Raw genomic sequence first — 26,311 nt, forward strand, 5'->3', positions numbered from 1 at the left:
TTTTTTTTAGATCCCATATATATGTGTTAGCATACGGTATTTGTTTTTCTCTTTCTGACTTACTTCACTCTGTATGACAGACTGGGTCCATCCACCTCACTACAAATAACCCAATTTTGTTTCTTTTTATGGCGGAGTAATATTCCATTGTACATATGTGCCACATCTTCTTTATCCATTCATCTGTCGATAGACACTTAGGTTGCTTCCATGTCCTGGCTATTGTAAGTAGTGTTGCAATGAACACTGTGGTACATGACTCTTTTTGAATTATGGTTTTCTCAGGGTATATGCCCAGTAGTGGGATTACTGGGTCACATGGTAGTTCTATTTTTACTTTTTTAAGGAACTTCCATACTGTTCTCCACAGTGGCTGTATCAATTTACATTACCACCAACAGAGCAAGACTGTTCCCTTTTCTCCACACCCTCTCCACCATTTATTGTTTATAAACTTTTTGATGATGCCATTCCAACCAGTGTGAGGTGATACCTCACTGTAGTTTTGATTTGCATTTATCTAATGATTAGTGATGTTGAGCATCTTTTCATGTCTTTGTTGGTAATCTATATATCTTCTTTGGAGAAATGTCTATTTAGGTCTTCTGCCCATTTTTGGATTGGGTTGTCTGTTTTTCTGACATTGAGCTGCATGAGCTGCTTGTATATTTTGGAGATTAATCCTTTGTCAGTTGCTTCATTTTCAAATATCTTCTCCCATTCTGAGGGTTGTCTTTTCATCTCCTTTATGGTTTCCTTTGCTGTGAAAAAGCTTTTAAGTGTCATTAGATCCCACTTTTTACTTTTGTTTTTATTTCCATTTCTCTAGGAGGGGGGTCAAAAAGGATCTTGCTGTGATTTATGTCAAAGAGTGTTCTGCCTATGTTTTCCTCTAAGAGTTTAATAGAGTCTGGCCTTACATTTAGGTCTTTAATCCATTTTGAGTTTATTTTTGTGTATGGTGTTAGGAAGTGTTCTAATTTCATTCCTTTACATGTAGCTGTCCAGTTTTCCCAGCAAAACTTATTGAAGAGGCTGTCTTTTCTCCATTGCATACTTTTGCCTCCTTTATCAAAATAAGGTGACCATATATGCACGGGTTTATCTCTGGACTTTCTATCCTGCTCCACTCATCTATATTTCTGTTTTTGTTCCAGTACCATACTGTAGTATTGTATGATTTATTACTGTAACTTTGTAGTATAGTATGAAGTCCAGGAGACTCATTCCTCCAGCTCCATTTTTCATTCTAAAGATTGCTTTGGCTATTCAGGGTCTTTTGTGTTTCCATACAAATTGTGAAATTTTTTGTTCTTGTTCTGTGAAGAATGCCATTGGTAGTTTGATTGGAATTGCATTGAATCTGTAGATTGCTTTGGGTAGTAGAGTCATTTTCACAATGTTGATTCTTCCAATCCAAGAACATGGTATATCTCTCCATCTGTTTGTATCATCCTTCTTTCATCAGTGTCTTACAGTTTTCTGCATACAGATCTTTTGTCTCCTTGGGTAGGTTTATTCCTAGATATTTTATTCTTTTTGTTGCAATGGTAAATGGGAGTGTTTCCTTAATTTCTATTTCAGATATTTCATCATTAGTGTATAGGAATGCAAGAGATTTCTGTGCATTACTTTTGTATCCTGCTACTCTACCAAATTCATTGATTATCTCTAGTAGTTTTCTGGTAGCATCTTTAGGATTCTCTATGTATAGTATCACGTCATCTGCAAACAGTGACAATTTTACTTCTTTTCTGATTTGGATTCCTTTTCTTTTTCTTCTCTGATTGCTGTGGCTAAAACTTCCAAAACTATGTTGAATAATAGTGGTGAGAGTGGGCAACCTTGTCTTGTTCCTGATCTTACTGGAAATGGTTGCAGTTTTTCACCATTGAGGACGATGTTGGTTGTGGGTTGTCATATATGGCCTTTATTATGTTGAGGTAAGTTCCCTCTATGCCCACTTTCTGGAGAGTTTTTATCATAAATAGGTGTTGAATTTTGCCAAAAGCTTTATCTGCATCTATTGAGATTATCATATGGTTTATATCCTTCAATGTGTTAATATGGCGTATCACATTGATTGATTTGCGTATATTGAAGAACCCTTGCATTCCCAGGATAAACCCCACTTGATCATGGTATATGATCCATTTAATGTGCTGTTGGATTCTGTTTGCTAGTATTTTGTTGAGGATTTTTGCATATAATGTTCATCAGAGATACTGGCCTGGAATTTTCTTTTTTTGTGACATCTTTCTGGTTTTGGTATCAGGGTGATGGTGGCCTCGTAGAATGAGTTTGGTAGTGTTCCTACCTCTGCTATAGTTTGAAGAGTTTGAGAAGGATAGGTGTTAGCTCTTCTCTAAATGTTTCATAGAATTTGCCTGTGAAGCCATCTGGTCCTGGGCTTTTGTTTGTTGGAAGATTTTTAATCAGAGTTTCAATTTCAGTGCTTGTGATTGGTCTGTTTATATTTTCTATTTCTACCTGGTTCAGTCTTGGAAGGTTGTGCTTTTCTAAGAATTTGTCCATTTCTTCCTGGTTGTCCATTTTATTAGCATACAGTTGCTTGTAGTAATTTCTCATGATCCTTTGTATTTCTGCAGTGTCAGTTGTTACTTCTCCTTTTTCATTTCTAATTCTATTGATCTGAGTCTTCTCCCTTTTCTTCTTGATGAGTCTGGCTAATGGTTTAACAATAGTCTTTATCTTCTCAAAGAACCAGGTTTTTGTTTTACTGATCTTTGCTATCGTTTCCTTTATTTCTTTTTCATTTTTTTCTGATTTGATCTTTATGATTTCTTTCCTTCTGCTAACTTTGGGGGTTTTTTGTTCTTCTTTCTCTAATTGCTTTAGGTGTAAGGTTAGGTTGTTTATTTGAGATGTTTCTTGTTTCTTGAGGTACGACTGTATTGCTATAAACTTCTATCTTTGAACTACTTTGCTGCATCCCATAGGTTTTGGGCAGTCGTGTTTTCATTGTCATTTGTTTCTAGGTATTTTTTGATTTCCTCTTTGATTTCTTCAGTGATCTCTAGGTTATTTAGTAGCGTATTGTTGAGCCTCCATGTGTTTGCATTTTTTTACAGTTTTTTTCCTGTAATTGATATCTAGTCTCATAGCGTTGTGGTCGGAAAAGATACTTGATACGATTTCAATTTTCTTAAATTGACCAAGGCTTGATTTGTGACCCAAGATATGATCTATCCTGGAGAATGTTCCATGAGCACTTGAGAAAAATGTGTATTCTATTGTTTTTAGATGGAATGTCCTCTAAATGTCAATTAAGCCCATCTTGTTTAATGTATCATTTAAAGCTTGTGTTTCCTTATTTATTTTCATTTTGGATGATCTTTCCATTGGTGAAAGTTGGGTGTTAAAGTCTCCTATTATGATTGTGTTACTGTCAATTTCCCCTTTTATGGCTGTTATCATTTACCTTATGTACTGAGGTGCTCCTATGTTAGGTGCATAAATATTTACAATTGTTATATCTTCTTCTTGGATTGATCCCTTGATCATTATGTAGTGTTCTTCTTTGTCTCTTATAATAGTCTTTATTTTAAAGTCTATTTTGTCTCATATGAGAATTGCTACTCCAGCTTTCCTTTCATTTCCATTTGCATGGAATATCTTTTTCCATCCCCTCACACTCAGTGTGTATGTGTCCGTAGGTTAAGTGTGTCTCTTGTAGACAGCATATATACAGGTCTTGTTTTTGTATCCATTCAGCCAGTCTACGTCTTTTGGCCGGAGCATTTAAGCCTTTTGCTTTTAAGGTAATTATCAATATGTATGTTCCTATTACCATTTTCTTAATTGTTTTGGGTGTGTTTTTGAAGGTCTTTTCCTTCTCTTGTGTTTCCTGCCTAGAGAAGTTCCTTTAGCATTTGTTGTAAAGCTGGTTTGGTGGTGCTGAATTCTCTTAGCTTTTGCTTGCCTGTAAAGGTTTTAATTTCTCTGTCGGATCTGAATGATTCCTTTCTGGGTAGAGTAATCTTGGTTGTTTTTCCCTTTCATCACTTTAAATATGTCCCGCCACTCCCTTTTGGCTTGCAGAGTTTCTGCTGAAAGATCAGCTGTTAACCTTATGGGGATTCCCTTGTATGTTATTTGTTGCTTTTCCCTTGCTGCTTTTAATATTTTTTCTTTGTATTTAATTTTTGAAAGTTTGATTAATATGTGTTTCAGGGTGTTTCTCCTTGGATTTATCCTGTATGGGACTCTCTGCACTTCCTGGACTTGACTGACTATTTCCTTTCCCATGTTAGGGAAGTTTTTGTCTATAACCTCTTCAAATATTTTCTCAGACCCTTTCTTTTTCTCTTCTTCTTCTGCGACTCCTATAATTTGAATGTTAGTGTGTTTAATGTTGTCCCAGAGGTCTCTGAGACTGTCCTCAATTCTTTTTATTCTTTTTTTTTTTATTTTGCTCTGCAGCAGTTATTTCCACTATTTTATCTTCCAGGTCACTTATCCATTCTTCTGCTTCAGTTATTGTGCTATTGATTCCTTCTAGAGTATTTTTAATTTCAGTAATTGTGTTGTTCATCACTGCTTGTTTGCCCCTTAGTTCTTCTAGATCCTTATTAAATGTTTCTTGTATTTTCTCCATTCTGTTTCCAAGATTTTGGATCATCTTTACTATCATTACTCTGAATTCTTTTTCAGGTAGGTTGCCTATTTCATCTTCATTTATTTGTTCTACAGGTTTTTACCTTGCTCTTTCATCTGTAACATATTTTTTTGTCATTTTTTTTTTTTTTTGATGGGTGGTGCTGTTTTCCTGTTTTTCTAGTTGTTTGGCCTCAGACCTCCAGCACTGGAGTTTGCAGGCAGTTGGATACAGCTGGGTCTTGGTGCTGAGATGAGGAACTCTGGGAGATCTCACTCCAATTAACATTCCCTGTGGTCTGAGGTTCTCTGTTAGTCCAGCGGTTTTGACTCGGAGCTACCACCATAGGAGCTTGGGCCTGACCTCTGGCCTGGGAACCAAGTTCCCACAAGCTTTGTGGCACAGTAAAAAAAAAAAAAAAAAAAAAAAAAAGAGTGAGAAAAAAGAAAAAAAGGAGCAGTACAATATCAAAGAATAAAAAACAAAATAAAATTAGAAAGATAAAAAATATATTAGGAAAAATAAAACTATAATGGAAACAACTGCAACAAGGTAAACTAAGACCACAACAGAAAAAAGGAAACAAAAAGTGGGCGGGGGAAGCAAGCCAGAAGGAGAGAACAATAACAAAGTATAAAGAATAAGATAAAGTTTGAAAAATAAAAGATTAGGAAAAATAAAAATATGAAAGAATCAACAACAATGAATCAACAAGGTAAAACAGAACCCCAATCTAAAAGAGGAAAAAAGAAAAAAAAAAACAGAAAAAAGCCTTGGCTATGGGGGCGGAGTTTAGGTGGGGTGGAACTTAGGCAGGGGCGGGGTTCAGTGTGGGGCAGGACCTAGGTGGGTGGGGGGGTGACGTTTGTGTGTGGGGCAGGGCCTAGGCTCAGGACCCACATAGCTGGAAAAAGTCCTGGGGGCGGGGCCTAGGCAGGGCAAAATTCAAGCATGGGGGCACAGTGGGTCTCTGCTTAGGACCTGTGTGGAAGGGAAGAAGCAGCACATGGAAAGGAGGGCCACCAGAGTGTGGGGTTCCGGAGTTTAGAGGTAGGCCCCTGGGTGAGGGTGTGTGGGTGGGGTTTAGGCCCAGTGCGTTGGAGGGGGTCTCAGAGGGGGTCTCCGAGTGTAGAGGTGGGGCCCTGGGTGGGGGTGTAGGAGCAGGGCTTGGGCTCTGCGCAGCAGGAGGGAGGCTCCAAGGGCAGAGGATTAGGCCCGGGAGCCCAGCAGGCTCCCCAGCTGCTAAGCAGACAGGGAAAGCACTGGCTGTGTTCCCTTCTGTTCCTTCGCACCCCTCCCCTACCATCTCCCCCAGGGTCTCCCCCGTCGCCGCTGGACCCCTAACCATGGGTGGGTCCCGCTGGGTGTAGGAACTCCTCTCCTCCCCCAGCCACCTCTCAGGGGTTCCAGTCCCATAGGTCTGGCCTTTACTTTTGCTCTCCCTTCCCTCCCTCCCACTCCCTCAGGACCACATGGCTAAAGGGGGCCTCGGTGGGCAGAGGATCAGGCTTGGGATCTCAGCAGGTTCCTGGGGGCCCAAGTGGGCAGGGGAAACCTAGCCATGCTCCCTTTTGATCCTCTGCCCTCCCAATGGTTCCCTAATTTCTCCCTTCAGGCGTAGGATCCCTTCCCCTTCCCCAGCCACCCCTCAGGAGTGCCAGTACCATCCCGCCTCCACTTCTCCTCCCCCTTCACTCCCCCCAGGCCCCACGTCCTACCCAGTCCCTGGGGGTTCCTACTGTCCCATTAGGTGTCCACAGTCCCCCACCAGTGCCTGGTAGGTGCCCAGTTGTACAAGACGCGAATTCCATGTCCTCCTGGTACGCCATCTTGACTCCGCCCCCATCAATGTCTTTTTAGATTACCAGTTTACCATTTCCTTTGTTTCCTATGTCTTCCTGTACCTAACAAACACCCTTCTTCTGGGTTCAATTTCCTTCTTACTGAAGTACTTCCTTCATAAATTCTTTAACACGAGTACAGGAACAATAAACTACACATTTGTTTAGTTTTGTTTTTGTTGTGATGCATGAAAGGTCCTTATTTTAGCCTCATTCTTGAATAATACTTTAGTGTGGATATAAAATTCCAAGTTGATAGCAATTTTCTCTCAGCATTTTGAAGATACAATTATATACTGCCTTTTATCGCTGCTATTAAGCAATTGTCCTTCAGTCAAAACTTTCTTTGGTAGTTAGTTTCTTCTCTATTGTTTGAAAATTTTCCATTTGCCTTTGGAGTTCAGAGTTTTATTATGATGTATCTGTGTGTGTGTTTTGTTTTATTGAGTATGCTTCAGACTCATCTCAATCTGAGGCTTCGTGTCTTTATTAATTCCGGATAATTCTCATTATCTCTTGTAATACTGCTGCTCCTTTATTTTTCTGTGCTCTTTAGCATTTCACTAGGTAAACTTTGAGATGTCTCCTGTCTCTTAGCCTCTAATTGATCTTTTTCATACCTTTATCTATGTTACATTCTGTGTGATTTCTTCACCTCTTTCAGTTAACCAGTTTCTCTTCAGCTTTGTCTACTATTCTGTGTAATTCATCCATCAAGTTTTCATTTCAATTAAAAAGTATGTTTGACTATGTTTACCTGTTTTGAAAAAGTACTATACTTTTCTTATATTTATAATTCCCCTTTTATGTCATTAGTCATTTCAAATTTACTTACCTGAATATCTGTTAATTTTATTATGTGGACTTTTTGAGGATGCTCTTCTTATTCTGATTTTAGCTCATGATGTATTGTTTACCATTGAGGTTGTATGCTTATCTTTAATCCCACTTTGTAATTGGGATCCTATGCAGTCTGGATTTAACATACATACCTCCAAAGCATTTGCTTCTATCAGATACTCTAGGAGGACTGGCATCACATGGACCATTTTTTGGTTAATTTCTTAAAGTGTCTGGGACCATGCAGGTGGTATTAATGTAAATCCAAAACTTTCAGGAAGTCAGATTCATGATTATGAATTCTCAGGAGAACCTTTTTTCCATCCAGACTAGGACCTCTGAGACAACTAAACTTCTTTTTCTTTTATGATGTGAGTAGTTCTTCTTTCTAATCTATGCTTTCACTGAATGCCTAGTTCTTTGAGAAACCTAGCCTTATTCTGAAACCTCCTGTCCATCTCCCTATTTTGTACTAGCTCAAGACCTCATCTCCAGTATCTATTAATGCTGAAACACAAAACTATTGGAATTCTAATGCTTAACATGTAATATTCATATTCTTCTTTATTTTTAGTCTTCTAAGATTTCCCTTATTTTCACAGGAGCCCAACTTTGCATTTCAAATAGAATTTATTATATTTTAGCTAGCATTTCTGGTTGTTTTATATGAAAAGCATTTTAAAATTATTTAGGTTTTCATGTTGCTAGAAATGTAAGATGTAATTATTTATTCAGTGTCTGCTTCTTCATCTAAACTGCCCTATTCATGAGAATGGCAACTGTGAATCTTGGTTATAGCTAATTTCTGAAACTAAGAATAATGCCCAGCACAAAAAAGATGCTTATTTAGTATTTACCTAGTAAATATTAAATTAATATCTGGGGTGAATATTATGGCAAAATCAGCAATTGAGATGAGAGGAGGCAGCCTAGAGTGAGTATGAGAGCATCAAAACCAAATGTGCCTAATGCACATTCATTTTCAGAAAAGGAGAGCGCCAAAATTAGGTGGAGGAAGTGATTTACATGGTAATTTACATGGGAGGAAATGGATATTATCTCAATTTTAGAGAATTATAACCTTTAGCCAAATTATCAAGGTTCTTGTGAGAAGTATCAACAGTTAATCGAAACAGAGATAAAAATCTTAACGTATGACTACAGAAGTTAAAATTTGCTTTTGTAGCCAGATAAGGGGGTGTAGGTACCAGAAAATTAACTTGAGCTTTTAAGTCACATAAACTTGGAAGTTCATCCCTTTATAAGTTTGTTTAATGAGATGAGTGGGGTTTTTTGAAGATTTGTGAAGTCTAACCATAGCTAATACTTACAGCACACTTACTGTATGCTATGTACTCTTCCCAAAAGTCTTACATATGTTAATTCATATAATCTTCATAATAACCCATTTTAATGTGAGGATACAGGTACAGAAAGATTAAGAAACAAAAAACTGACCTAAAGTCCAACAGTAAATGGCGGAGCTGGTGTTCAAACTCTGGCATTCTGACTTTAAAACAAGCTATCCTGAATGGTGGGTACAGTGTCCTATGCACTGAAATCTAGTGTTTGTGGGATAGCATTGTGATATATCATTACATACAGAAACACTGTTATGTGGATCTGTTCTAACGTTAAATTTCTTAAGTAATGTTTTTAATGCTTAATCAAGAAAAGTATATAAAAAGAATGACAGAAAATTATCATAATTATACATTTTTAAAAATATCTTTATGGTTTTTCAGGCAAAGCGGTAATAATGTGATAGCAGATATTGTCATGAAATTTAAATTCACCAGGAATAACAATGGACCATCAGTGAAAAGCAGAATTGAGTCTGTTTTACGCCAAATGCTGAATAACTCTGGAAACTTGGCAATGAACCCTTCCACTGAGTTAACACGCAAGTATCATTTTTTTTAGCCATTTCATTTCAATATATCTCTCTACCAGTTCTAATTCATGTTTCGATTTAATGAGAGACTGACTTTTTTCCCTTGGAATTAAACTTTATGAAAACAATGTATTATGAAGCTAACTATAATATATAGCTCTCCAATATAAAATATTCTAAAGTTTTAAAGAATCATTTAGCATTCATGTAGTAAGTTTTATTTGCTAAAAATTCTTTATTATTTTTCCCTCTCAACCCTCCTTGTAAGGGATGTTGCTGTCAGATGTTCAATTTGTAGGTATGTTATAAGAATGGTAAATAGCTGTTCGAGTTCAGAGAACAATTTAATTAAGGATCTATCTCCCTGAGAAAAGAGCATGCAATTGGAAGGTGTCTGGTAAATACTTGTAGAATTAAGAAGGAAATTAGAAGATTTAACAATATCCCTACCTCTTCTCTGAAAATCCTCTCTACTTCTGCCTAGAATGGAATCTATTTCCATTGTTTTTCATCCCTATTGCTATCACTCTGGTCTAAGCCAACATCATTTCTTACTTGAACTACAGCACTAGCCTCCAAGCTACTCTGCTTCTATACTTTCTTGGCCCTTTCCAATGTGTTGTCCACATACTGATCAAGGAAATATTTTAAAATATAAATACAATCTTGCTTAAAAGCCTCCCATGGCTTCCCACAAAACAAAACAAAAATAAAAACAAAACATAAACACCACACGTAAGAAGAATACCATATTTCCTGGTTTACCCAGGACAGTCCTGGGTTCATGCCAATTGTCCAAGAACCATTATTAATATTAGTCTTTACGTCTTCTGGTTTGGACAATAAATGATATGGTGATCTCATCTAAAGCACTGTATGATCGGGTTCATACTTACCCCTCTAGCCATTTATTATACCATTCTCTTCCTCATTCACCACAATCTGGCCACACCTTCACTTTCTCTGTTTGCAAAAATTCTCTCCTTCTTGCCTCAGGGCCTTTGCATACATTATTCCAGTTTCTTATAACACAGGTTATATCACCCCCTTGCATCTGTCAAGTATCATCTGAATCATTTCTTTCTAATGTAAGTCTTTTCTAACTTCCAGTACTAAATTATTTACCTCTGTCATACACGCCTTCATTTTCCTTTACAGCGTTTATCACAATTGAAACTACAATATTATTTCTGTGTCTTCATCCTACTCTGTAAGTTTTCTAAAGGCAAGGACCAGTCTGCTTTGTTCATCCTACTGTCCTTCTACTGCCCAGTGTCTAGCACATAATAAGTACTCCATTAATACTTTTGCATGACTTTAAAAAAAAAGGAATTACTTAATATATGCATAGAATTTAAGGACACTCCTTCAACTTTGTCATGCACTGGTAGCTTAAGAAACCATGATTCCCCTCATAATAAGCTCACAATTAAGGGATTTTGGTGGTTCCCACATTGGACTGGTAGTTAATCAGCAAATATCTGTTATAGTTTTACTAGTTGTTAAAATATTGAAATTCTTTCCTATCTGTTGGTAAATAACCACTGCACCAGCCCTACAAAGGTGCCTCCCCAACCCCTCCAAATTCTCCCATCCCTACCTTGGACTCCCAGCTCCTCCCCTTGCAACTACAGCATTAATGCTTAGCACAGCAAGGACCTCCAAGACACTGATCCAGCTCCATAGGTGGCTGTGTCCTTCCTGACTGGCTGATGCTCATGCATTACAGTTTGTTTAATCCTCACAACAACCACATGTTATAGATCCTTCTATTGTTCCCACTCAGAAAAGATAGATAATTGCCCAGGGCATACAGACAGCATGTAGGGGATCCAGTATTGAAATAAAGTCTTTTTGCTCAAAGAATGAAAAGGAATGGTCAGCTCTTCTTATTTCCTTTCTCCAAAAGGATGTTTTGCCTCCTCTAACACTTACAAAGCGGTGTGATGTCCAAGCCCTGTTAAACTTCTGGCAGCAAAAAAGTTTGTTTAAGTTGATTTTAGAGAACATGAACACCTGTCTGAGAGGTTTAGATTTATCTTATAGGAAATAAGAAGCTGATTTCTCATTAAAAGATTTCAAGCAGAGAAGAATATACTCTGATATGATCTACATTTTTAGAAATGTCAGTCTGGTAAAGTAGAGGTGGATGCATTAAAAAGGGCAAAAGTGGAGGCAGGGAATAGGTGTCAAATGATGAAAGCATGAACTAAAGTAGTAGCCAAAGGGAGGGGGAAGACGGTGCTAATGCAAAGGATGGTTAGAGGCTAGAAGGTACAAAATCTGGAAAGCAATAAGATGTGGGAAATGATGAGAAAGGAGGAGTCAGAGACCATTTCAGATTTCTAGCTATTGGTGGAAATGGTGTCATTTACTAAAGGAGAAAATATAAGTAGCAAATTTGGAGTAAAATTTGGTGACATTGAGTTTGAGATGGCTGTAGGACATGCAGAGAAAACTGTTCTATAAGCAGACATTAAACTGGAATATACAAACTGTCACTATCTGGTACCAACATATTTTCCTTTCTGTGCTCTCCCACCACTTCCCTACATGCAACACTTGTATTAGCTCTACTGACTTTATTGTTCCAGAAACATCTTACACCTCCATGCATTTGTGCCCACTATATTTCTCATCTGGAATGCCTTTTCACTTCTTGCCTGCCTGAAAAACTCCTTTTAGGTATTCAAAATACAACTCAAATGTTATTTTCATCATGATAACATCTGTGAACCAGAATCATTAGTAACTCTCTCCTTTATCCTCTCTACTTCACACTTAAATTTATTTCAATGATTTCTTGATCAATTTCTACCTATAAATTATGTGATGGCAGACCCCCTATATTTTGTTATACCTGCAGCACTACAAATAGTATCAGTAAAGCAATACAGATATAGTTATATGTACATACATATATATTAGAAAAAAATGAAAAATTAACTTCTCTTATAGCATTTACTGCATTGTATCTCCATGATTATGTTTCTGTTTTCCCAAGTAAACTGAGTGACTTGAGAGCAGAAATATCTTTTAAATAAATTTTAAGTATCTTTTAAGCATTTGATGAGAAATTAAAGCACAAACTTTAGTGTGCAAACAATAAATTGAGGGAATATTATAAACAGTTTTCTGAAGGCCATGACTCAGATTCTTTCAGCAGGTCTGCGATGTAGCCAAGGAGTCTGTATTTTAGCAGTCCTCTAAATGATTCTGATTATGGTTGTCTGAGGACTACACATTAAGAAATTAAGGTCAAATGGTATACAGTCCTTTTTGTATTGATCTTACTCTCTCTCTCTTTTTAACACCAGCAATAAGTGACGTGGATACAGAACATATTTTAACTCAAGGTAAGCTTTTAAATTACTTTGTAAATGTGGTTTACCAAAATAAAAAGAGTAAATGTTCAAGTGATTTGTAGTCTTTGCCAAGGCAGTGTCTATTGAGATGGTATCTTTATTCTTAGTTCATTCATGTGGGTTGTTGTTGAGATAAGATATTGCTGATTCTGTTGGCCTATGAAGTGATGTTTAAGTTTTCCCCTCCTTTTAGAAGGAAGAAGTAGCAATGCCATTCCACCACTCTGTAAAAGTTTGGTCTCATTAAGGTTTTCTTGGCAGCTTTGGGAAGTTTTTCCTGCCCTGGTTCCATGGCAGCATTTCAGTAGACTTGTAAATTATGTTTAGTTGCATCATTTATATGCCTTCTCCTAACCACCAGAATAGCTTGCTTTGTTGTGGATTTAAGTTAATCATAAAGTATAATAAAAAAATTACAAAAAGCAATATCAGTTTTATGTCTATAACATATTAGAAAAGTCACTGCTTTCCAATGTCCTAATGTATACTCTCAGGCTAGGATAGCAGAAATATAGCCCCTAGAAAACAGCAGTTTACTTCTCTGGCTAATAAAAGGTAGTTGGAAATTAGTTCAATATATCTTGATGGCTGGCCTATCTCCCATACTTAAGTGATGTTATAAGTTAATGCTTCCTCTGTGGGTGTTTTTCAACTTCATTATATATTTAATTCATGCTTCTTTTTCATTAAAATGTGCTTAAATAATTTACTAGAGAATTTGGTTGGAGAATGTAGCAAAGGAACCTATATTCCATGTATATTCTTAACGGAAGTCTAGTCCTCCTCTATCTGGGAGATCTGTTAGAAAAAATGCCTTTGGATGGTGTCCTATTGAAGCAATGTCACTACTTCAGAGCTGGTCCAGCAATAGAAACTGTTGGTGGTGATTTACCTCTAATTTCTCAGTAATAGACTAAACAAGAGGAAATAAACCATGGGAGTGGGAGTTAAGAGGAGTTGAGTGATCCAGCCCACTCCAGCCCGTTTCAGCTTTGACCATTGGAGAGTCATGGGCTCTCTTAAAATGTTTAAATAAACCTCATACTTAGAAACCTTCAGTTATCCTCGAGAATATTCTGTGGACCTAAAGTAACTCCTTTTCCAGGGCACATTTGGTAAGATAGAGTCAGTTACGGATGTGGACTGAACTGTCCACAATGAACTGAATTACCACTATAGAGTCTTCATGATGAGAGCAGTTTCCCTCCAACTTCACTGTGCACATGAATCACTTGTTAAAATGCAGCTTCTAATAAGTTCTGAGAACCTAATGCCCAGCTTGGTGACTATAGTTAGTAATATGGTATTGTACACTTGAAAGTTGCTGAGATTAGATCCTAAGTATTCTCATCACACTTACACACACACAAAAAAAAGAGAACTATGTGAGGTGTTAGATGTGTTAATTATCTTGAACTTGGTAATCATTCTACAATGTATATGTATATCAAATCATCGCACTATATACTTTAAATATATATACATTGTATCAATATTTGTCAATTATTCCTTAATAAAGTTGGAGGGAAAAAAAACGCAGCTTTTGATTTGTTCCCTGATGTGGGTCTGAGAGTCAACAATTTTTTTTTGTCATTGTTGTTCATCTTTACTGTGGGACAACTGACAAATAAAATTACAAGATATTTAAAGTGTACAATGTCATGATTTGATACATGTATACATTATGAAAAGATTCCCCTCATCCAGCTAATTAACACATTCATCACCTCATGTATTTATCACCTCCCTCCCTTTTTTCTTTTTAGTGAGAACTCAGCAAATTTGCTACTCTCTCAGCAAATTTCTATTATACAATACACTGTTGTCAACTATAGTCACTATGTTATACATTAGATTCTCAGACCTTATTCATCTTACAGCTGTAAAAAAAGTTTACACCCTTTTACCAAACTCTCCCTATTTCTCCAACCCGCTGGCCACCACTTTCTACTGTTTCTAGGAGTTCAACTTTAATTTCCACATATAGGTGATACCATGCAGTATTTGTCTTTGTCTGGCAAATTCCCTTAGCACAATACCCTACAGTTTCATCCATGTTGTTGCAAGTGACAGGATTTCCTTCTTTTTTAAGGCTGAATAACATTCCTGTGTGTGTGTCCATGCTTGTGTGCATGCTTATGTGCACATATATACCACTATTTCTTGATCCACTTATCTACTGACAGACACTTAGGTTGTTTCTACACAGAGCCAACATTTCTAACAAGGTCCTAGGGGAGGCCTGTGCTGCAGATCCACAGACCACACTTTGAGTAGCAAGGCTACTGAGAAGATGGAAATTTCCCAGAGAACCTGTGGCCTGAACTGGTGCCTCCAGCACTGACCTATCTTAACCCCCACTCATGAGGAATTCCAGAGAACTCTGAAGCTGCTCCAGAATTTGAAACCTCCATGCCAATTAAGTTCAGCAATGTTCTCTAAAATGCAGTCTATAGGCAACAGTCACATAAGTACTCTAAAAATATAACATATTGATCATGCTTTTGGAAAGCCTAGCATGTCCTGGGAAAGAATACATAAGAGACATAAAAGTCATAAATGATGATGAAATTCTTAAAGCATCTGCCAAGTGTAAGAATCATGATCTTCTCAGCACATTAATTCCCTTTTCCCATTAGAATGTGGGGTCCGTCCAGACCTAATAACATTGTCTGCCGAGAGAATCATAGGAGGCACTAAAGCTAGGGAAGGAGACTGGCCATGGCAAGTCAGTTTACAGTGGAGTGGTGTTCACCACTGCGGAGGTGTCTTGATCAGTAAGAAGTGGATCCTGACAGCAGCTCACTGCTTCACAAGGTAAGACCACAGTTACCTACCCATCTTGGCATACCTTAGTTGTCTCAATTAATACTTACATCTGTGTTAGAGGGTATCAATCAATCACATTTTATGCATAAAAAATCAATCATTAGCAATATTAGATAACTTGCCCTGAATAACACTGCCAATATGCGACACAGCCAAGATTCAAATCTAAATTCAACTGGTTCCAAAACCATGCTCTTATTCATTTGCTGAAAGAAAGGAAAGGAAGGGAAGGAGGGAGGGAGGCAGACAGGGAAGAAAGAAAGAAGAGTATCTTTTAAAATCTTCACAATAAAGACCCTGAGGCAAAAGAAGTTTAATATAAAAAATTCATGTATTTTCTTGTTGTCAAATATTTTTTCTTTAGAATTTTTAACTAGCATTTACTCTTTTGCAAGCTACTGTACCTCATGAAAGTATCTCCTGGATATATAATTTCTATTTTCCGTATAACTCCACTATCTAAACTCCACAAAACCCTAAAATTATTTGGTTACATTTTGCTTTTATTCAACATTAAAAGCATGTTGCATTAATCAACCTTCCAATTCATAGATCCTTATTTTCATCAGTTTGTACAAGACCTTTCTCTCCTTTTATTTTTCTCCTGTCACACATGTATTCCACTTCTACTACCTTCCCTGCCCCCCATAGGCCTCACACAAATATTTGACATATGTCTTTAAATATGCAATTACCTGCAAAACCTTTGGTGTGTGTGTGTGTGTGTGTTTAAATTATATGAGTAGCATTGTGTATAAGCCTCATATTTCCTTACTGTTTTTGCTCAATCCTGGGAATTTTAATCTGGTCCACCACTGCATCCACCATATCCCTTCATCCAGCTAGGTTGCTCCAACTTCCCACTGCCACAAAGAGCAGCACATATACACTTTCTCTCATGCCTTCATATGTGCCTCTCTATAAACCTTCAAGAATTTCTCTGACATACATACCCAGAAGTATATATACAGTGTGTTAAATACACTACAATGCTTTCCAGAATTTTACATCTTCACATGTAATGCAAAAGAGTTCGAACTTCTTTCTCACCAACACAATACTATTCTTTTTCAATTTTTTGTCATTCTTATGAATATACATTAGATGCTCATTATTGTTATAATTTCCATTTCTCTGCTTATTAGTGAGTTTGAGTATCTTTTCATATGTCTACTGGCTGTTTGGGCTTCTCCCATGAAATGCCTATTAATATTTTTTGCTCATTGTATAATGGTTTTTCCCTCCATTTATTGCTGGTTTACAGACTTCTGTATATTCTACAAAAATTTTAGATATTAAACATTGCAAGTCTTTTCTCATTCATCTGATAAATATGTCTATGGTACAGTTAATTTTGTTTTCAGATTTTTATGTCTTTTAATTTTCTTTTTTATGCTACATACTTTTTATTGAAGTATAGTTGATACACAATATTATATATTAGAGGTGTACAGTATAGTAATTCACAATTTTTAAAGGTTATACTGCATTTATTATAAAATGTTGGCTATATTCCCTGCATTGTACCATATCCTTGTAGCTTATTTATTTTATATATAATAGTTTGTACCTCTTAATCCCCTATACCTATCTTGCCCTTACCCCCTTTCTCTCCCCCTAGTAACCATTAGTTTGTTCTCTATATATGATACACTTAATTTTGATCTCATGAAATTCATCCATTCTTAACTGTATGGTTCGTATTTTGGGAGTTTGGCTAAAAAGTCCCTATTCCTAGGTCAGCAAGATAATGCCTTATTTTTTTTATATTAGTGCACTCTCTTTCTCTCTCTCTCTCCCCCTCTCATGCGTGCTCTCTCTCTCTCTCTCTCTCTGTGTGTGTGTGTATGAATACATACAAACACACACACACCCCAAAATCTTCAAGAAGCATCACACTTAGTACAGAAAAATCATTCATCAATTAATAAGACAAGGAGCCCCTTACCATCACTACTATTTAAATGGAACTTCTGGCTAAAGGAAAGGAAAAAAATAACAGTTGGAAGGAAAGAGTTAAAACTAAAGTGAACATTATTTCAGACTCCTTAGTTGCTTGAATGGAAGGATGTAGAAAAGGGAGAAATCAAAGAAAAGTTTTGTGTTATACTAGTGTTCATCAAAGTATCAGTATATCCTTATTGGAATAACGGAACACCAGGACGTTCATCACCCCAAGATATGTTTTCTAAAATATTTCTATGTTCTTTAGACAAATGATCACTCATTGTGCCAGTAAAGAATTACAGAAATAGATCACAAAGAAATGTTAGTCAAATACTTCCTAGATTGGGGGTGGAGGGGACAAACACAAAAACCAAATATTTGAAATTCTCATAAGTTCTCTAATCAAATAACATGTTTTCATATTTTTAGCCACTCTGATACTCGTCAATGGACTGTCACTTTTGGTATCTCCACAACATTTCCTAAAGAGAGAAGAGGAGTAAGGACTATTTTAATCCATAACAATTATAGACCTGAAACTCATGAAAATGATATTGCACTTTTACAACTTGATAAAGAAGTCACCTTTACCAGAAATATCCATACGGTGTGCCTCCCAGAGGCTACCCAGAATATTCCACCTGGTTCCACTGCTTATGTAACAGGATGGGGATCTCAAAAATACACCGGTGAGTATCTCAGGAAAAATAAAACAAAAACAGCAGCAATATCTCCTGGTACTTGCTAGTACGCTTTTTTTTTTTTTCATTAAGGAACACCTGAAGGGTAGGTTCTATGGACAGAACCATCCTACAGTCTGGTCATCCTGAGATCTAACTAGTGTTCCTTCAGCAAATCAAAGCAATGTCCCTAGAAACTATACAGAATTCTCACACACAGTAGTAGGAAAATGTAAAAGCAAGTGATACAGAAACATGAGTTCTTCCATGATCCAGAGATTCTACAGACTTGAATGGCTCCCCTATAAAGAAAATTTTAAAAATTTATAAGAGGATTTAGATAGGTATTCTCTAAGGGTTTTAAGGTATTCTGAACTGAAAGAAATCCTGCCTTCAGACCAAGAAACTCTGTGTGTACATAAGTATTGTTCACACTTATTTATGAAGCAAATAAAATGAGAAAAAGAAATAAGGGTGACATGAAAGAGCAAATATAGCCAAGGGGAAAATGAGTATCAGCTAGAGAGTGGAAGGATAGCATTAACAATATCCATGGGTTTCTAACTATGTTGTAGATCATGTCTCCAAGAAACAAAACAAAGGCTGAATTGTCCTAGAAAATATTTCATTGTGTTTTCATGGTCCAAAGTAATCTGATGTAGTAAATAAAATTTGTGCCAATCACAAAAACGGCAGTGCCATATTGAAGGAATATCAATATAAAATAAATTCATTCTTTAGCCATGAAACAAGATTTGTTTCTCTTTTGTTACTATATTAAAGTTTAATCAATATGTAATTTTCTAATTCAAAGTTAATCAGTGGATATTTCAAAATCTACTAGTCAATTTTAAGTAAGCAGATTTTTTCCCCCTCTTAAGGTCTAAGGGGCACTGTATCACAAACCTAAAGCAAAAAAAGAAAAACACAGATCTATGTAAAGGGGTAATCCATCTCTACTATGGAAATTTTTGCTGAGAAAAAGCTACTAGTACATTTTCAATAGCCTTCTTTGCTGAATAAGAGATAATGTTTGGAGTACAATTATTCCTTCCTATATTCACCATAGAATCATTAATTTATCTACCCTGAAGTCCATTTTCATTCTGCTTTTATACTTAACAGGCAGCACAGTTTCAGATCTACAACAAGCACGGGTCAATATAATAAGTAATAATGTATGTAATGCACCATCTAGTTATAATGGAGCCATCTTGCCTGGAATGCTATGTGCTGGACTATCTCAAGGTGGAGCGGATGCATGCCAGGTAAGTTCAAGACAATGTTATCCACGTTATCAGCCAAGTTTATAAGCACTTACTAGCATGTCATATTGTGATAGACATAGAGGTATCATTATAATACACAGCCCTGATCCTCTAAAAATGTATTGTCTAGATTTTACAGATTCTTATATGAAGTTGATCTATCATGAAACACTGATTCTGAGAAGCCAAGTTGCAAAGTGGTTAACTATCAAGCTCAAGAACCAGACAGACCCGGGTTTAAATTCCTTAACCTCTATTACCAATGCTTTTATCTATAAAATCGGGATAAGAATAGTATCTAACTTTTTAGGTGCCACTAAAGATTAGATGGAGATTAAATATGTCAGGCGCGCACTAAGCAAGAAAGAAATCTCAGCTATCTCAGCCATTTCTACTGTTGTCAACCTAGACCATGATCACTGACATCAATAACTTTCATCTCAACCTTCTACTATGAAGACTTAAATAAATCACTCATCTAAGAGTTGTAGATAATTGATTTTAAAAATATAAATAACACCTGAATATCAGCACCTTGAAGATAAAAAACTTATACAAAGATCTTAGTTACTTGAGTCACCATAGCTCCCACAATTGTAAAACAGCACTAATGAAGGAAAAAAAAAAACTATTTAGATCTACTTTGTAATTTTCAACCAAATATAAAAACACTAATAAATATGAATTCTTACTCTAATGTAATTAGAATAAGATTTTTTTTTGGAAGGTATGTTGCTATTTATTTTTCATAGATCTTTACTGTAGTATAATTGCTTCACAATACCGTGTTAGTTTCTGTTGCACAACAAAGCAAATCAGCCATATGCACACACGTGTCCCCATATCCCTTCCCTCTTGAGCCTCCCTCCCATCTTCCCTATTCCACCCTTCTAGGTCAACGCAAAGCACCGAGCTGATCTCCCTGTGCTATGCTGCTGCTTCCCACCAGCCAACTATTTTACATCTGGTAGTATACATATGTCGATGCTACTCTCACTTCGGCCCAGCTTCGCCCTCCCACCCCATGTCATCAAGTCCATTCTCTATGCCTACCTCTTTATTCCTGCCCTGCAACTAGGTTCACCGGTACCTTTTTTTTTTTTTTTTTAGATTCCATATATATGCGTTAGCATACGGTATTTGTTTTTCTCTTAGAATAAGATTTTAATACTAAATTTGTAATTAAACTATCTAAACAACTGATGCAGTTATATTTTTTAATAGATTTTATTCCTATGTCTGAAACCCAACCCCATATAGTAAAAGCAACAACTACTTAGTGTCCAAAATTACATTTTTGGAATTAAGAAAAATCAATCTGTTTTCTTGATGAATCTGCTACTGCTTTCCTGACTGAATCATAAGCAGAAAAATGAGGTCTATTCTTTCCTCAAACATTGCTGACTTTTATATTTAGTGCTTACATTCTTGAAAAAGAGGATAAGTAGTAGTTCTTACATAGTTTTGGCAAAGACCCCAATCCATGAGCACTTTCCCCAAAATGAAACATTTTTCTTAACTACAAGCTGTGTGGGGGTGGAGGGGAATTGTTTATCAATTTTCAAGACACTGTTAATTACCCACTGGTTTTTATTCACTTTAAGTGGAGATGTCTTGATGGTAGGGAATGCTTCTTGTTCCCCTTCCCATTTTCTTCTTTTCTATTGTTAGCCCTGTAACAACAAATTCTCAACTTTCATAGTAGTTTTACAAAGAATTCACCAATCAAATAAGCAACAAACCTCTACACGATAATTTCAGATCTACTAAGAGCATTAATTAGAACTGACTTAAGGATATACATGAGATATAAAAGGGTGTTTATTCATGCTTTACTCATGATACACTTTACCTTCTGCACATACAGATTCTGCTCTTCCTCCAAGCTCAGTTCAGGCCATAACTCACCATGAAACTTTCCTGTGTGTTCCACTCTGGGCCTCACTGATTTTCAGCTGAAATACTATATATAATGCATAGAGTTTATGCCTCAAAAAAATAGCACTTTACATAAGAGCTTATGAGATCCTATTTGTTTTTGTTTATTCATTTTTTTTAATTGCATTATTTACTTTTTATGTGCCAGACTCTGTGCTTACACAGTATCACCTGAACTCAGCAAGTCTATGGTCTAGAAGAGAGACCACAGGCTCAGATATCTGCCCAATCAGGCAGTGAAGCTGCCCAGATACAGGAAAAATTACATGTCCCACTTAGTTTAATATTTGCTTGTCCACTCCTGGTAAGACATTATGCAAAGAAATCTCTTACTATAGAAGAAGTAGAAGAAAAACACAATGATGGGAGAGTGCTGAGAACTGGTAAACTGGAGCACATGTGCAAGATCTAAAGGACGCAGATGCCAATCACTTCCATGCAGTGCTTGCCATCAAGCTGGTAATTCAGACACTAACCCTTCTCCCCATCTAAACCAGTAATTAAGTAGGCATGGAAGAACTAGCTACTATTAAGAGCAGTCAAATGAATAGCAAACTATTCTAGAAGCACACTTGGTAATAACAGCTGAGTTTTATTAGTACTATTTACCAGACTATACTCAGATTGCTACACATGTTAAACTCATTTAAACACATAAAAATATTATTTACAGATGAGGAAGCTGAGGTACAAAGGGCTATTAAGTAGCTTACTGAAAATCATATAGCTAGTAAGTAGAGGATTCAAACCTAGGCTAACTCCAGAACCCACAGACTTAACCCATTATACAGCATGTAAGATATCCTAATTTTTCTCCCCAAATAGATTATTACATGCACAAATATTTAGTTGGTTGGCTTACTATTATAATCTGCTGGTAAATATTTCATAAGGAGTCTTTTACTCATTGCCATATAAATTTCTATTATTCACCAAAAGAATACTTTTTGATACACTGTATATCAAACACCATGCATTGTGCTATGAATAGGAAGATAAGTGAGATTTCTAAAAACTTATTCATTCAACAGACATTTTCTTAGCATTTCCTTTGGTCTAGAAGCTTAGCATATAGCAGTGTCCAGAATATGTATGCCCCCCCTTCCCTTATGGACCTTACAGTAGAGCCTGAAAAACAGACACTGAACAAGTATCATAAATGCAATGAGAGTTGCAGAGATGTGCAGCTGCTACAACGAGGGGAGCTGATCCAGCGGGAGTAAGTTCAAACAGGCACACAAATGTGCATGTACAAAATAATGAAGCAGCATTATTGTGAAAGTACCCACAGGATGTGAGAATGCAGGCAATGAAAAACTAATCTAGCCCAAAGCTGGAAGTGGTGACAGTGGGGAGGAAAGGTGCAGGTGAGGGATGGCCCCCTGAAGGAGGTGAGCCTGGGATGGGTAGCAGACTGGTGGAGTCTGGAAAATATGCTTCTCATCTTCTCACAATTGCTGAAGGAACAACACGTGTACTTGGAAGATTTTGTTAATTTTCGCATGACTTGGTATTTAGTATTTCAACAGGAAATGTCAGACTAACTTTATTGTCATACTGGATGTGACTTCTACTGCCATAGAAGTAAACTCAATACTTTTGCATTGTTTTCACACTTAAATAATCAATCACTCTGTTTCTTTCAGGGGGACTCTGGTGGCCCACTAGTACAAGAAGACGAACGGCAGCTCTGGTTCCTCGTGGGGATAGTAAGCTGGGGGTATCAGTGTGGTCTGCCAGATAAGCCAGGAGTGTATACTCTAGTGACAGCCTACCATGACTGGATAAAACAAAACACTGAGATCTAGTGCAATAAATAACATCTCTGTTGCAGAGTCTGAATGCAGATATGCCTGTCTAAAATTCTAAAACTTTTCAGCTGCAAAAAGAAACAAAGTGTCCTATTTTAACATTCTGTTACATAAATACTAAAGATTAAATACTATTTAACTTTTAGCTGTTACTATGGGTTTTATATTTTCTCAAGAAAATTATATGGATGTTGCATAGTACTGTGCCAGGGGAAACACTGTAAACTAGTTACAGAGGTAACAATTATACTATACTTGTGATAACATAAATGCTAGTAGTGAGAGAAACAGATACCCTGAGAGTGGAAACTAAAGGAAACTGCACAAGTCTGCAAGGTCAGAGGAGTTTCCTCTGTGGAAGTCTCATCAAAGCTGATAAATGGGCAAAGTATACAAACTTGCAAAGGAAGAAGTTATAGATAACATTTAAGACAGAACAGTATGAGGCAAGAAAAATACTATATTTTGAGAAACGAAATTGAGTTATTTGTAGTGAGGTGAATGGATCTAGAGTCTGTCATACAGAGTGAGGTAAGTCAGAAAGAAAAACAAATGCCGTATGCTAACATATATATACGGAATCTAAAAAAAAAATGGTTCTGAAGAACCTAGGGGCAGGACAGGAATAAAGATGCAGACGTAGAGAATGGACTTGAGGACACGGGGAGGGTGAAGGGTAGGCTGGGACGAAGTGAGAGAGTGGCAATGGACATATATGCACTACCAAATGTAAAATAGATAGCTAGTGGGAAGCAGCCGCAAAGCACAGGGAGATCAGCTCGTTACCTTGTGTCTACCTAGAAGGGTGGGAGAGAGAGGGTGGGAGGGAGACTCAAGAGGGAAGGGATATGGGGATATATGTATACATATAGCTGATTCACTTTGTTATACAGCAGCAACTAACACAACAATGTAAAAAGCAATTATACTCCAATAAAGATGTAAAAAAAAAAAGAAACGAAAAATACTATTTTTTAAAATTTCTGGTTACTTAATATTTTATAGGAGGCGTTACATCCTAAAAGTACAAGTACGAAGTCACTGTACAGTCCTACAGCAATCTTAATTACCCTGTAAGAACATGCTCTCATAGGAAATAACCAATGAATTTCAGGCATTTACGATCAAAGCTAGAATATTCACTCCTCACCAGAGACCCAAAGAATTATAATTTTCATGATAACTTTTATTTAAAATATTCTTTATCTATGTGAATGAGAGAATTTATCGCCTCCATGGGGGGGTGGGGCAGGGGGAATGGGAAGAGTTGGTTTGCAAAAACAAAAGCAAAAAGTTAAATAGCTTAATTTCAATAAAATTATCTTAATGAAGAAACTTTTCTCTCTCTCCTTCTTTCTCTTTCTCTCTCTCTCTCTCTCCTGCCCTCCCTCCCTTAAACACACACACACACATGCACACACACACCAAAAGAACACAAATAAAATTTATTAACATTTAATGGCACAGCAATTTATACAGTCTGAATTATGATTGTTACTGAATTTTTACGGGACTCTAGCAGAGCTAAAGTTTGCTTATGCATGATCATCTATGTGTCAGAGCTTCCTCATTCTAAAAGCTAACTTATGACACCTGGGTATCAGAACAACTACATGCATTGTGATGAAAACGTCTTGTATTTCCTCATGTAAAACTGTGAAGAGACCTACACTGAAGTCACTTACTTTACAGAAGTTGAAATTTTACCCAACTCTGTGAAATGTACAAATAAATCATTGGTATACCTTCAAATAACTAATACTTCAAATAAACTATTTTAAAATCATTTCTCTAAGTATTTATGGAAGTTATGACTTTTGAAGGAAAATCCAAAACAATTTATTTAACTGGTTCTCAAACAAAAGAATGGCCAACTAGATTCTGAAGGCTTGGCACTTTCTGCTGCCTTATAATCAAGCTCTGTAACTAAGGCAAGCGTCCAGCTTGAAACTCCCTGGCTGCGCCCTGTGAGGACAATATTAAACTGGCCATTTAGAGTAAGCCTCAGGGGAGTGTGTTTGTGCATCAGTGTGTTGGTGTGTTTGTATGTGTGTGCATGTGCCTTCACATAATCATAAACATACTAGTTTATTTCTACACATTGAAAGCTATATAAAGGAAAGTACTTATTTAGCAGAAAATAGAGCAAATTCAATTATTTATTGAAAATAAAATAGTAAATATTCATAGTTTTATGAAAAGATATTTGAACACCAGAAGAACACCTATTTTAAGAGATTTTTTTAATGTTCTGATGAGATCTATCTTCTTGATAGCTAAGTAACTCCATGAAAGCAATTTTGAATATTTATGGAAGGGGTGGTGATTCATAAATCTTTTCAGTTCTTAAAAAATCATTCTGGAAACTCTGGAAGAAACATTCTAGAACCTTAATTCAGCGCCAGGAAGAGTTATTAATACCAGGGAGAATCTTTTTCATCATAGAGAAAACACACAGATGAACCAATTTTTTAAAAATGGCAAACAAAGTGAATATTTGATGTTCAAACTGAATACTCCTGAGTTTAAAATAGTCAACAGAACTAATAAAAGAATTATTCAAGAAAGTTTACAGCAAGCAATTGACTATTTCACTCCTGGGAAGTCTTAATTAAAGAGTGTAGATCATTCATTTGGCAAATTTATTGAGCCCTATATATTTCAGGCTCTCTACTATACTACTCTCTACTATACACTAATGAAACTAAGATAAACAAGACATAGTCCCTGTGTTTAAGACATTCAATATATTGTATGACAAACAGAAATATAATGGAGGCAATGATAAAGAGTAGGATATTTATTATAGGATAACAAAAAAAGGGGGTAGTTCTAGAAGACTCAGGGAAAATATCTTATAATAATATCAAAAGTGAGTCTTCCAGACCATCCATTTGCCATGAATGATACTAATTACTGTGTGGTTAGAGAGACAGGAGCTAAGAACTCCTCAGGTTATTTATTTAAATATGTCACAAGCTCTAATTTATACAATTCAATTCCTATTTTCCTATTTGCCAAACATTAATCTTCAAACAGATCCAAAATACAATTTTTTATATTTTTTATGTCCACATAATCCAAGTCTCAAAATCCAGTCCATTCTGCTTCTAATCAGTTTAATTAATCTCCTTTGGGGAAAACAGATCATCCCCACTCCCCTACATTTCTAGTGATTCATTTCTGTAAGAATCAGCTGTCTTTTGAAGGAACAGTTTTCTTATCATGAGAGATATTTAAGCAGAAGCTGGATAATAACCTGAAGAAATGTTTTAGAAGG

General features: G+C 36.4%; 1 protein-coding gene across 1 annotated transcript in view; it reads left to right on the forward strand.

Annotated features, from left to right (window-relative positions):
- Positions 1-23,580, forward strand: part of LOC309661870 (transmembrane protease serine 11D-like) — a 74,463-nt gene extending 50,883 nt beyond the window's left edge. Inside the window, 6 exon segments of the mRNA XM_082464011.1 lie at positions 9,045-9,199; positions 9,202-9,206; positions 15,173-15,375; positions 17,764-18,023; positions 19,140-19,282; positions 22,867-23,580. Coding sequence (XP_082320137.1) covers positions 9,045-9,199; positions 9,202-9,206; positions 15,173-15,375; positions 17,764-18,023; positions 19,140-19,282; positions 22,867-23,028 — 928 coding nt within the window. The 3' untranslated portion in view covers positions 23,029-23,580.
- Positions 23,581-26,311: the final 2,731 nt, after the last annotated feature.

Source organism: Balaenoptera physalus, assembly GCF_965194825.1.
Source record: "Balaenoptera physalus genome assembly, chromosome: 5".
In the NCBI taxonomy this organism is placed as follows: Eukaryota; Metazoa; Chordata; class Mammalia; order Artiodactyla; family Balaenopteridae; genus Balaenoptera; species Balaenoptera physalus.